Consider the following 12,937-nt stretch of genomic DNA (forward strand, 5'->3'; position numbering starts at 1 on the left):
TGACAACCAGCATCACGTGAGTCCAGTCAGAGTGAGATGAGCAGCAGTGAGCAGTGCTTGTGTTTCTAATTACTTTAAAATGATGTCAGACTCAGGAAAACGTGCTTCACATGTCCTTATTAAAGAAGGCCGAGAGGAAGACGTCGTGTTCTGAGACACATAAGCTGGACGTCCGTCCCACCGCCGTCTTTTAAAGATCTGAGCATAAACTTCGTCTCCTCTACAGACCAGTTTCTGCTCCGCCATGGTGAACGGTATAAACTTTCACTATGACGTGACGAACATGATCAGAACGTACTTAAACTTTCAGATTGGGAATGTAATCAGATACAGGCGTTTACACGGATATTATTCTTCTATTTAACTGATTATTTACAGGATTACCCATCTCGATCAATCGGATAGAAACTGTATTACGAATGGCCTTAATCTGACTAGTCTATTCCGATTGAGGTGTTTACATGGACATATTCCATTCGATTGAGCTATTAGTCGGATTATTAACGGATTATTAGGTTGCATGTAAACGTGGCTACTGAGTGTTTAGCTTATACAAAAGAGTGGTGGATGTATTTTACCTTGGATGGAGAGCCCTCTGTGATTCGGACCAGCTGCCACAGGATTGAGTAATGTGAACACTGTAGTGCCTGGACAGCAATCTGAACAAAAGGGAAACAGGATTAACATTACGATACTTTTACCCATATCTAATAGTTTGAATGTCCATTATTAGAGACAGTCAGTCTCGTACCTGCTCTGGCATGGACCCTTGTTCTATTCCCATTTTCAGTAACCGGTAGCAGTTCTTAAACAGGTCCCACTTTGTGAGGTCGTGAGCACTGAAAAGCACACACAGGAATAAAGTGTCTTAGAATACACAGACGTTTAATGAACCACAGCAGACAAAAACAGTGACACACTTAAAAAGAAGAAGTCACAGCTCTCTTACTTATGAAAAGCAGTGAGTTTCTTTAGGGACGAGAGTACACTGTAAATGTCATCATCATCAGCCTCATCCCCCTAAAGGAAAGGAAAAGAAAGACAAAATTTTACATTTTCAATCCTTTTCAATTTATCCCTCTCAAAAGGACAATTTGTACACCCAGCATTGTGTGACACAAAAATGTTTGTTTTTTCTTTTTTTATCTCTAAAATCTTTTTTCCCCCAATACTTCTGCAATTCATTGCAAGGCACTGGCATGTGCCTTAAGTAATCAGGCATTTAAAGAAAACCGTGCCTTCGACAGTGCCTTTTTGGTAAAATGTAGGGCTGCAACTAACAACTATTTTCATAATAGATTAGGTGGTCCTTTATGACTTTGATCAGTCGATTAGTTGGAAAAAGAAAACCTGCACATTTTATTCTGGCAATACGGTTTCATTCTGCAAATTTAAAAAAAGGATTATTCTATTTCAAGTTCTAATTCATACTTTCTAAAAAAACAAATTTAAATTTTGCTACTATCAAGGTCACTGCAGAGATTTTCATTGCTCCTGAAATCTCAAAAAAACAAGGAAACAACACAAACAAATCTTACACATTAGTCCAAGATCATGTGTATTTCTCCTCTACTGACAAAGCAAACGAATTTGCTTTGTCATTAGATCTCACACTAACAGTCCAGTCATCAGCCATGTCAGATACAAAAACCTAAAACCTGCTCATCACACAGAAAACGGCAATAATTATGTGCATGACATCAACGTTTTAAAATGTACACGTTTTTAATCACTTCACATTCCAACTGAAAACAGAGTTTGGAAAAACTCCCTAAAGCTCTGTGTTTGTAAGTTTGTGTGTGTTAGTGAACAAACATCCCTGATAACTCAGTAGTTCAGCCGAGCAGTTTAGACCAACAGTTTCAATATGAAACTTAACACTTCAACCAGTGCTGCTTATTCTATCTGCTGAACAAAATATGCATAATATTATGCATTTTTCGGAATTTGACAGCAGCTTTAATCAGATATTAGTGTCTTACCATGCAGTTTCGGTCATGGATGCAGTGTTTATTCTCTCATATTTGTGCCTAATGGTTGTACTGGCTGCTGAGCTCAGTTTTACATACCAAGCAGGAAAAGTGTTTTCATTGTTTTTGTTTTTTTTTGTTTTGGGGGTCATAATCGTCACTGTACTTCAGTTTGCGCTGTGTGTATTTTTCCCTCTCAAATGTTTGTTTTTTATTTTTATCCCAAAAAAAAAAAATGTTTTTTTTTTAACAATACTTTTGCAATTCATTATATGTTGCCTTAAGTAATCAGGTATTTTAAGAATATAGTGCCTTCAACAGTGCCTTCTTGGTAAAATGTAGGGCTGCAACTAAAGACTACTTTCATACTTGATTAGTTGGTCCTTTATGACTGATTAATCGATTAGTTGGGAAACGAAAACCTGCAGCTTTTACTCTGGCAATACAGTTTCACTTTAGCAAATTAAAAATATAAGGATTATTATTTCTTAAAACATCTATTTCAATGTTTTTGGGTCATATTCAGACACTGTACTTCAGTCTACGCTGTGTGCATTTCCCTCTTTTAATCATGTGATGTCCAATCATTATCAAGACAACTAATCGATAACGTAATACATTGCCAACAATTTTTTATTATCAACATCATCAATAATGTTGCTTAGTTGTTGCAACCCCAGTAAAATGGACTCATGATGGTATGTGTGTAAGATATCAACGAGAAGAGAAGGTTTACATTGATCAGGTCAGGTTACGGGTTGTGGGAGTCATTTGCAGGGCAACGTCCACAACAAGAGAAACAGTAGAGATGCCAGACTGATCTGATAGCTCACCTCCTGCAGAAGGTCCTCCACAGAGTGGTTGAAACGATCCGTGAGCTCGTCGATGAGCTGGCTGCGGGCGATGTCCACACGGTTCATGATGGTATACTCTTCACTGCACAGGATGCTGTAAGTCTTACTGCAGGCCTCCAGGACCTCCGTCTCTGTGTGTTTCTCCACCACCACCCGGATCTGCTTCAGCAGAGCATCCAAGTGCTGAGCGGCAGCAGCAGAAGAAAAGGACAGAGAACACCATTTTAGTTACTTCACAGAGACAACTGATCGATGTGGCGCTAACACTCAAAACTATTCACAGTTTACAGACCTTCTCCATTCGTCCAGAACTGTAGACCTCCAGGTCAAAGTACTGAGGGATCTGCAGGAGGTTGGCCACTTTCTCAGCATCTGCTTGATACTAGAAATAAAAAGAGTGAAGAGACTAAGGAGGAGGTATTTAATTTTTGACCGTTCATAAATTCCATTAATATTCACCCCAAGGCATCAAAATGTGTTAGTAAATGTATGACCATGATGTATTTTTTCCAAACAATTCAAATTCCATCATAAAATGGACATGTGATATTGCGCCAAATTTCCCAAAATACCTAAGGCTATAGTCTTACCTTCGTGTGCGTTTTTTGACCGTTCATAAATTCCCTTAATATTCACCCCAAGGCATCAAAATGTGTTATTAAATGTATGACCATGATGTATTTTGTCCAAAAAATTCAAATTCCTTCATAAAATGAACCTTTGATGTTTCGCCAAATTTCCAAAAATACATAAGGCTATAGTCTTACCTTTATGTGCGTTTTTTGACCGTTCATAAATTCCCTTAATATTCACCCCAAGGCATTAAAATGTGTTGGATAATGTATGACCATGATGTATTTTGTCCAAAAAATTCAAATTCCATCATAAAATGGACATTTTTTTTTTATTTTATATATAAACAGGACAAAGCATATTAAAGTCATCTGAACGGTCAACCTGAAAACTGACCTTTTGTACCTTGTGAGTTCATGTCCTGGGGGCTTATTAACCATAGTTCACCATGTATAATTTTTCAGGACATTATTCTAGTTTTGTCCATAGTCTTTGATCCAAATGTAATGACTTCTTGTCAAAGAAGGAAAATACGATTTCCAGTTCACATTTACTTTAATCAACCAAGGCTCCATTCACATTACAAGCCTCATTGTTAAAATCCTATTTTTTGCTCAAATCTGATCTCTCTGACACGATGGTTCACACTCGTTCAGGTAAGTGATTCAAATCTGTCATTAACGTGAACAAACTGGTGTCCTGAAATGACCCTCATGAGCACATCCTACTCAGTAACGTCACGTGAATGAATCACGTGCGTCATCAGCAAACAGACTAACGAGCAGAACGAGCTTCGCTGTCAAGATAATTAACTCTGATCAGCTCTCAGCTTCATTATTAGAGCGAGATGAAAGTGAAAAAGGTGAGATGTGTTGCTTTTCCACCGTTTACAGGCTTTAACTTCTGTTCGGCGCTGCTGCCATGGTAACGCTGAATGATGGCGCAGTGGAAAAAAACCACGTGAATTCAGATCTGAGCGTCACATTAAGGTCATATGGCCACAAATCGGATACGTATCTAGGACCACATATGAAAGTGGCTCAGGTCGGATTTGAAAAGATCAGATTTGTGTCCTCACAGCTCTGAAAACATCAGATCTGAGTCACATTAGAGCAAATAATCAGATTTCAGCCATTTCAACCTGGTAATGTGAATTTCCTAAAGGAAACTGGCATTAGCAAACTGATTATTTTTCCAACTGTTGTCCCTTAGGCCCGAAGTTATCAGCCAGAAAAAAATAAATAAATAAAAAAAAAATTAAAAAAGCAAAAAACAAAGACAGTTTATATACACTGACAATCTAACTGAGCACCAAGACAAAGAACCCATGCTGTGCATACAGTCACAGTGCCTGTACACACCCTGAATATGCATATCATTCAGGACAAATCATTCAGAAAACTGAGTATTTGAATACTTTAGCCACTTAGGCAGATCTATGTGAGAGAGTATGAGGAGACATGCCATGATTGTTTTCAGTCTGATTTTTAAAGCTAGATTTGTACCTTTGACAGCAGCATAGGCAGAGCAATGATGAAGTGCTCAGTCAGTTTATTCTTATCGTCAACCTGGGTCTTCTTTTCTTTGGCAGTGAGAACCTGAGGTGTCAAAACAGAAGAAGTAATATTAAGAAAAAAATGCATATCCGCGCAAACAGACTAGCATAAAAATGCAACATGGAAGGCACGTACGCGCTTCCCCGTTCCTCGGCCGACAGGTGGGTGAGCCTCGGCTGCCTGCCTGATGGTGCAGACCATGAGTTCGATCAGAGCGCTCTCATGTCTGTCTCCCAGCACTGAAACAACAACAACCACCAGCACATGGTTAAAAACAAATCAACTGATTATCTAACCTAAGCAACCAATAACTAACTGATGGCTTCAGTAAAGTCCAGCAGGAGGCTGAATGAATAAGGAGCAGCTGTTTTACCTTCCTCTCCCTGTACTGGCTCCTCTAGCAGTAGCTCGATCATGCAGTCCCAGTCCTTCAGCAGCTCCTGAGAGCTGTCCCACAGGCTGTCCACCAGATACGCTGCGTGCTCGTGCAGCTGCAACACACACACAAGCAGGGTATTTATATACACACACACACACACACACACACACACACACACACACACACACACACACACACACACCAAACTTAAAAATGTTCAATCCACCAACCTTTATTTAGACTCGGAAGTACATTGAGGGTGACCCTCATTTACAATGTAACCGAGCAAATTATAACAGTTGAAGTGAAACTGACCAACTACAACAAATCAAGACAAAGATTTATATATTTTAAATGAATAAATAAATAAATAAATAAATACAAAAACCAGCTCAAATAGAAAAACAATAAAACATTAATAAAATATATAATGAAAAAACAAAAAAGTAAAAGAACCAACTTAGAGCAATAAGAGTAATAAAAAAGCAATAAGAAAACTAAAATGTTAGAAAAACCAAATTTTTTTACTAAAATAGAACCGTAAAAGAATTAACATCAAAATTAATATTAATATTAAATAATAATAATAATAATAATAATAATAATAATAAAAAGGAGAAAGGAAAGGTTACACAACTAAAACAGTTACAGGCTGTCTGAAAGTGATTAGAGACTAAAATTTTAAAATGTCTTAGTGACACAGGCAAACTGAGTTTTAGAGACTCCTGTACTGAATTCCAGCTCACTGGTGCTCTGTAGCTAAAAACAGATTTTCCCAGTCCAGTAAAAACTCTCGGTACCTGACAGGTGATCCAGTCAATAGAGCAGGTCTGATAAGTATTGTTATTTATAGAGATCATCAATGAGATATAAACTGGCATGTGACCAGAGAGCGAGCTATAAATAAAAATAAGTCAGCGTGATTCCCTTCATGCCGCTAGTGAGGGCCAATCAACTATACCAACCATATTTAAATCAAATATGGATACTAGACATGCTGCACAGAATGGATAAAAGAGCCACATGGCCTTTTCACATTTCTAGCTTGCCATTTCCATCAGCTTCTAAAGCAGTTAACTACATTTCTGGTCCAAGTATTACAAATACCACAAACAACGGAGCTGTATGAAGAGTACAGAAGACTCGCTTGCTTAAAAATGATTCTCAAAGATAAATATTAATGGCTCCAAGTGATATCGCAACAAGCTGGGCGTATAATTAACTGAGGAGAAAAGATCCTGGGTCAAAGACAAACCTCCCATTACCATGTAGTGTTACAGCTGTACAGCATGTTTCAGATGTACTCCTCTGTGTGCTGTTACCAGCTACGCGTACAGCTTTAAGGCAATCTGTTATTAAACACAGCCCTCTGTGACTCAACTCAGCCATACCTGTTATTTCATCCATTTCCAAACAAACGCACTTTCAAAACACATCCAGGCAACTGGAAGTGTAGATGCTCCTAATTTTTAGGTAAATATTGATGTTCACAGGCGGTTACTTGTTGAAGCTGTGATGCTATCATCATTCACATCTGACCACAACTATGCGTCTCTGTTTGGCAAGTAAACCTGTTCACTGATATTACCAAGTAGGGCTTAATATTTATGTTCCTATAATATTCCATTTTAGATTAGATCAAACTCAAGCTGCAATACTTCTCAGCAGAGATGAATCACGATCGCATGAATTCATGTTGACTGCACTGCGTGGTCAATGAAGAACTGATTAAGGCCCAATCCCTACCACTTAGCCCTTCACCGTTCACGCCTAGTGGCAGGGTGTCACGATTTTGTTGAGATAGAGGGGTAGTGTTACCTGGCCCTCCAAATGGAGGTTTTTCCAAAGGCACACTCCAAACTGTGGTCCAATGATAGAGTGAGAAAAAAAGATAAACTGGCAAGATGGCTGCACAAGCAACCAAAGAAACGCACAAATGTGAGTATTTTACATCATAAAAATACGAAAACCACTGTATCATCTTAGTTTAATGTCGTTTCAATGTATTATGATCCTTTTCTTCATGACAAGCTTTAAAGAAATCACTAGTAGTGTGCTGATGTCTTGGTAGCTAGGTAGCTAAATTTCCCATTCCACCTTAAATGGTGCAGCAGTTACATTCTGGTGCCTCAGAATGTAACTGCTGCTCCATTTAAAATGGAACAAGAAAATTAGAAGAAAGTGGCGAATAGCTGACTTCAGCTTCATATCACTGAAGAATTAGGGGTGGTGATAATAATAATTGCCCCCTCTTTGAAGGCATATGATTCCCTAAATGTAACTAAAGCCCAGCAGTGAGGAGCTGAACTTTACCCTCCTCTGCTATCACTGCAGACTGGCCTACAGAGCAGCGCTAGTAGCTGTTGATGAAGCAATGATCTTTTTTTATTTGAGGGTCCCATTTTGAAGGGGAACATTTCAACAAGTACCCCTTGTAACAAGGGGTACTTGCCCAAGGGGCAAGGTGACGCTCGAAAACAAGGGGTGGGGTAAAAATAAGAAATGGGAGTTGTGGCACTGAGGCACATAACTAAAAATGTCTAAAAAGGCTGACTGCCATTTGTTTTGGTTTAACTGGAATTGTAGTTATCTGCTTTCAGAAAGTGCAGGATTTGCGATATTTGCTGCAATATGATAAAAACACACCTTAAAACCTTTGATCTAGCAGTTAAACTGGCCTCCATTATTTACATTTGTAGGATCATGTGAACGTCGCATGAATTTATCAAAGCACCCACAAAACACTCACGAAGGAACAGTTGTGACTGTTCAGGACGCTCTGAGCACAAAACAATTATGTGCTTGATTACAAGGCTCATTTGAATATTGCTGCCCTCGGTAATGACGAACAAACAATATATCGTATAGCCCTAAAGACCATCTACGGCACCAAGAAATTCTCTAATGAAATAATATGTTTTATTTGAAAAATGGCAGAACGTTTGGAAGGTCACACCTTGAGCTACTCACCTCACTCTCCAGGAAGAAAAGCACCAGCATCCTGATGAGGTTGCCATTAGGGCTGTTCCTGCCCCGCCGCTTAGCAAGAGCCTCCTCTGCCTGGGGGTCGTGCCGACTGAACAGCCTGCAGACAAAGTCAATTACTGACTACAGAACAAGCGTGTTTTGGTTACTCTGGATGCCAACACGATTTTGCGGTTAGCACTGACCCAAATGGTAATCGAGAACAGATGCCACTGTTTTAGCAGTTTTAGCATTGCTGTTAACAGTAAAACTATAAACCAATAAACATTCTCTTAATTCACTCACTTCCTGTGGAGGAACTCTCCTGCTGCCACTGCCACAGGCCGATGGGCGGAGTAGACCAGGTGATAGACGTTTTCACAGTCTTCGTTAGAGAGAGCATCCTCACTGCCACTGCAGCACACAGACCAATACACGTCAGAGTGACCGTGACAGAGCAGGCATGTCAAAACTGGGTCCCTTCAGGGATTATCATCATACTTTTACTGTGATTTCAATTAATGTAGGTCTTGCTAATTAGCTGATGAGCTGAATCCAGTGCGTTTACTGAGACAGCACTGTGTCTTACTATGGCTATGTTTCCATCCAAAGGGGTTTTTGCAAAAAGTTTTCATGCTTCAAAAAGTTCGCTATAGAAACTGGAGCTGTCTTGTAATATTATTTGAATGTTGACAAAAATGTTTTTCTGTTAAACTTTAGTTACTAAATTGTTTGTCGAGACCTGAAATCTTGCAAAAACCTTTTTTTTTCTCAAAATGACTATTTTACACATATAATTTTGTGTCATGTGACTAATTTCTTCTGATGTCTCTTAAAACAAGCACACACAGCATGTTTAACCGAGGAGGAGATGAGAGTGTTTTCTGGACATCTTTCTCTGAAAAAGCTGTCACCCTTAGGCTCTCTCAGAGAGATGTTTCCAGAAAAGACTACAGCTTTTCTATATGGAAAGTGCACAAACATCTCCATATGGCAGAGGAAAGTGACCTTATGTAACAGTTCAGACAGAAAACAATAAAAATAAATAAATAAATAAATACAATTTCTTATCAGCAGTTTATGGGGAAGTTAGAGATGCCAAAGGAAAACAACTTGGACATAAAACTAGAAATAAAACTTTTTTTTAAACAGTTTTATTGCAGAAAAAGACATTTTTATCACTAAAAGTTAGCATGGAAACATTTTTCATTTTATCACTTGGACAGAAATACAGATTATGTGTGAGAGTGAGAGATGGATTGGGGGGATTGGGGGGGATTGAACGGGGGGGGGGCGTGAGTTTTGGGTACTCACTGCAGTATCAGAGTCACTAGCCGGATGGCCTCCACCGCCACGTCATACTCTTTATCTAGAGTCATAGACACAATGCGGTCCTAAATGAAAGGAAAAGAAGCACAACAAAAAGTGAAGTGAGAAGACATATTTAGCTAATAAACATTTTGTTCAAAACCATCATATGTATTTGTGATGTTATATCATGGCAGTTTGGCTGACCTTAAAGCGGTTAGTGAAGAGCTCCAGCTTGGGGAAGAGCCCTCTGTTTGTGTACAGTGTCTGAAGTGCCTTGAGGCACTTAAGTCGGACTTCTCCTTGCTGTGAAGACACAAAAGTTAGAGTCTCAAATACTCGCCGGAGCTAGCGGTAGCACTTTTAACCTGCTTAGAAAAATTATGAAAACTATGCAACTGCCAATTTAACAGAAATTCTACATTCAGGTAGGCAGCAGTCGCCTTTACATTATACAAATACCCTATTATTGTATTTGTGCATACACACACACACACACACACACACACACATATATATTTATACATACATACACACATACATACACATACACACACATAGCTGTTGTCGGAAGAAAACCCTGTATCTCCAAAATGAACAGGAGAAGGAAAAAACATACTTTACTTTTAATGTAAGTCAGTGGAACCAGATTTTGGGTCGTTTCTTTTGGTCCATTCATCATGAAATTTACACACAATGTAAAGGACAACAGGTATTTTCAAATTATTGTCAAAAACTGAAAACAGACAAAAAATGAGATATGAGGTTTTCTTCCCAAGAGCAGCAATTATTTAGATTACATATATATATATATATAATATATATACACATATATATATATATACACACACACACACACACACACACACATATACACATACATACACACACACACACACACACACACAAAGAACGCAGATACAGAATGCTTTTCTGCGTACATGGATATCATTATATTTTTTTTGAAACCTCACCCAACTGCATGTTCAAAATCAGCCCAGTTTAACTGGATTTTGTGCAACACAGTACGCAAAACTGTATAATAACATATGAATAATGAATAATAACATTTTATTCACAGTTTTTTTTTACAGTATATTTTAAAATGTTGCACTATACATTCTTTTGTCTCTGTTCCAACAGATCAGATGTCTGGTAAAAACATATTTGTGACATAAATTGTGAACCAAAAAACCATAAACTGTGACATCGTTTGTTGTGAAAATTTCTTGAAGAATCCCCAATATTATATTTTCGCCATATCGCCCACCTCTATTATCAAATGACCCTCTCAGCCTTTAGGCTGGACGTACACTCACCCTATCATGTAACGTCCAGCCCACGTATTTCAGATAGCTGTCATTAAGGAAGGCGTCGCTGTACAGCTTCATCCACACGCCGATCTCCTCAATGCAGATAGCTCTAATCTCAGCAATGGCATCTCTGAAAACAAGTGATGAACAATTACAATACAGTAACACTTCAACACTTCACAAGCAATATTAGTGAGTGATTGATCTGAATCTGAGAAATACCTGTAGCGGTGAACGAAAATTCCCTTGAAGATGGAGTTCATCATATTCTCAATTTCATCTTGGTTCTCTTGAAGCTGGAACACATATCAAAATCACTTACAAACAAACATACTACTTAATAAAGGCAGGCTGAGAATTATGAAGAAATGTCGTACCTCCTTCCTCTTCTCCAGCAGCAGTTCCAGCTTGTCTGTGGCTCTCTTCCCGGCGACCTTGTTGCGCTCAGCCTCGTACTGTCTCTGTGTGTTGTCCTGGTTGATGCTCAGGTTCAATGCTACGTTCACCAGGGCCGTCATCAGCTTCATAGCTGGCAGGGCAATTAAGCAAACCACAACAATTCCTTAACTGTTCAACTGTAGGTGATATGAGTATCTCCTATAAAGCAATACAGTGATGAAAATTAGTACCTGAGAACAAAGGCTGCGTTCACATTACCAAGTTGAAGTGGCACAAATCTGATTTTTTTGCCCTAATGTGACTCAGATCTGATGCAATCAGGGCTGTGTGAACACAAAAATCTGATTCTTTTAAATCCGACCTGAGCCACTTTCATATGTGGTCCTAGATCGGATACGTATCCGATTCGTGGTCATGTGACCTTAATGTGACGCTCAGATCGGAATTCATGTGCTTTTTCTCCACTGCGCCATCATTCAGCGTTACCATGGCAGCAGCGCCGAACAGAAGTTAAAGCCTGTAAACGGTGGAAAAGCAACACATTTCACTTTTTCTCCTTCGTCTCGCTCTAATAATGAAGCTGAGAGCTGATCAGAGTTAATTATCTTGACAGCGAAGCTCGTTCTGCACGTTAGTCTGTTTGCTGATGATGCACGTGATTCATTCACGTGACGTTGCTGAGTAGGATGTGCACATAAGAGTCAATTCAGGACGCCGGTTCGTTCACATTAATGACAGATTACTTACCTAAATGAGTGTGAACCATCGTGTCAGAGAGGTCGGATTTGAGGAATGAGGCCTTCGATGTGAACGCAGCCAAAAAGTACAGTGTTTTGGACCCAAGTCAATTTCTACACGTACTCTGGTCATATAATGCTGCAGCAGATAGCTCTGTAGCCTAAGCTGGACTTGTGGGTCAAGACTAATCCCTTTACACCTCACTTACTCAGAAAGCAATCACATAAAGACTACATACATAAGTCACTGACAAGAAATTTCATATCAGTCTTTACCTGCCAGGGTGCTGGTATGTCTGAAGGCTCGGACCTGTGAGTCTGAAAGGCCGGTGAGGAGGGAAATGACTGTGTCCATCATATACTCGTCATAGATGATGCTGTACTGGCACTGGCGGATCAGAACGCCGATGAATTCGCAGAAGTTGTAGCGGAACTTCTTCCACTGCGGGCCGGCTATCGTGAGCGGGTAGTCGCCACTATCCTGAAACACAAAGGCTGGTCACTAACGTTTTCAGGGAATGCTGTACTAGCTGTAACTTACAATTTAAATATACCAATATCATTCTTAGTATTTGTTTACTTCATAGGGTTTTGAAATAAAGCATATATTGTTGGGAATAAAGTTGGAATATGTGATTTTTAATTTTTAATTTTAATGTTTGCATTCTTGCCCCTGAAAGCCTGCTAGCTGGTGTGATGTTTGACAGGCTTTAAAAGCCTTTTATCAAAACATACATCCCAAATATAACCCAGAATCAAAACAACAGCATAAATTAATGATGTTGCTATGGGTTACAACTTACCTCATCAAACTCCTCTGTCATCTTCCTGATAATTTCTGCATTCTGCATGTTTCTAAACATCTCAATTCTTACAGTACCTGC

The 12,937-nt window shown here is 39.1% G+C and overlaps 1 protein-coding gene across 2 annotated transcripts in view; it reads right to left on the bottom strand.

The window, feature by feature from the left end:
- The window catches only part of stag1b (stromal antigen 1b), a 41,330-nt gene that overhangs the window by 10,822 nt on the left and 17,571 nt on the right, over positions 1-12,937 (bottom strand). For both annotated transcript variants that reach the window (XM_036558330.1, XM_036558329.1), the window contains exons 6-22: positions 12,857-12,933; positions 12,330-12,534; positions 11,295-11,446; positions 11,140-11,213; positions 10,924-11,047; positions 9,812-9,910; positions 9,611-9,690; positions 8,603-8,710; positions 8,303-8,417; positions 5,327-5,444; positions 5,089-5,192; positions 4,903-4,995; positions 3,117-3,206; positions 2,804-3,007; positions 950-1,020; positions 752-839; positions 579-659 (exon numbers count right to left, since the gene is read on the bottom strand). In XM_036558330.1, coding sequence (XP_036414223.1) covers positions 579-659; positions 752-839; positions 950-1,020; positions 2,804-3,007; positions 3,117-3,206; positions 4,903-4,995; positions 5,089-5,192; positions 5,327-5,444; positions 8,303-8,417; positions 8,603-8,710; positions 9,611-9,690; positions 9,812-9,910; positions 10,924-11,047; positions 11,140-11,213; positions 11,295-11,446; positions 12,330-12,534; positions 12,857-12,933 — 1,883 coding nt within the window. The remainder of the gene's footprint in view (positions 1-578; positions 660-751; positions 840-949; positions 1,021-2,803; positions 3,008-3,116; positions 3,207-4,902; positions 4,996-5,088; positions 5,193-5,326; positions 5,445-8,302; positions 8,418-8,602; positions 8,711-9,610; positions 9,691-9,811; positions 9,911-10,923; positions 11,048-11,139; positions 11,214-11,294; positions 11,447-12,329; positions 12,535-12,856; positions 12,934-12,937) is intronic.

The sequence above is a fragment of the Colossoma macropomum genome, unplaced genomic scaffold (genome assembly GCF_904425465.1).
Source record: "Colossoma macropomum unplaced genomic scaffold, Colossoma_macropomum, whole genome shotgun sequence".
Classification (NCBI taxonomy): domain Eukaryota; kingdom Metazoa; phylum Chordata; class Actinopteri; order Characiformes; family Serrasalmidae; genus Colossoma; species Colossoma macropomum.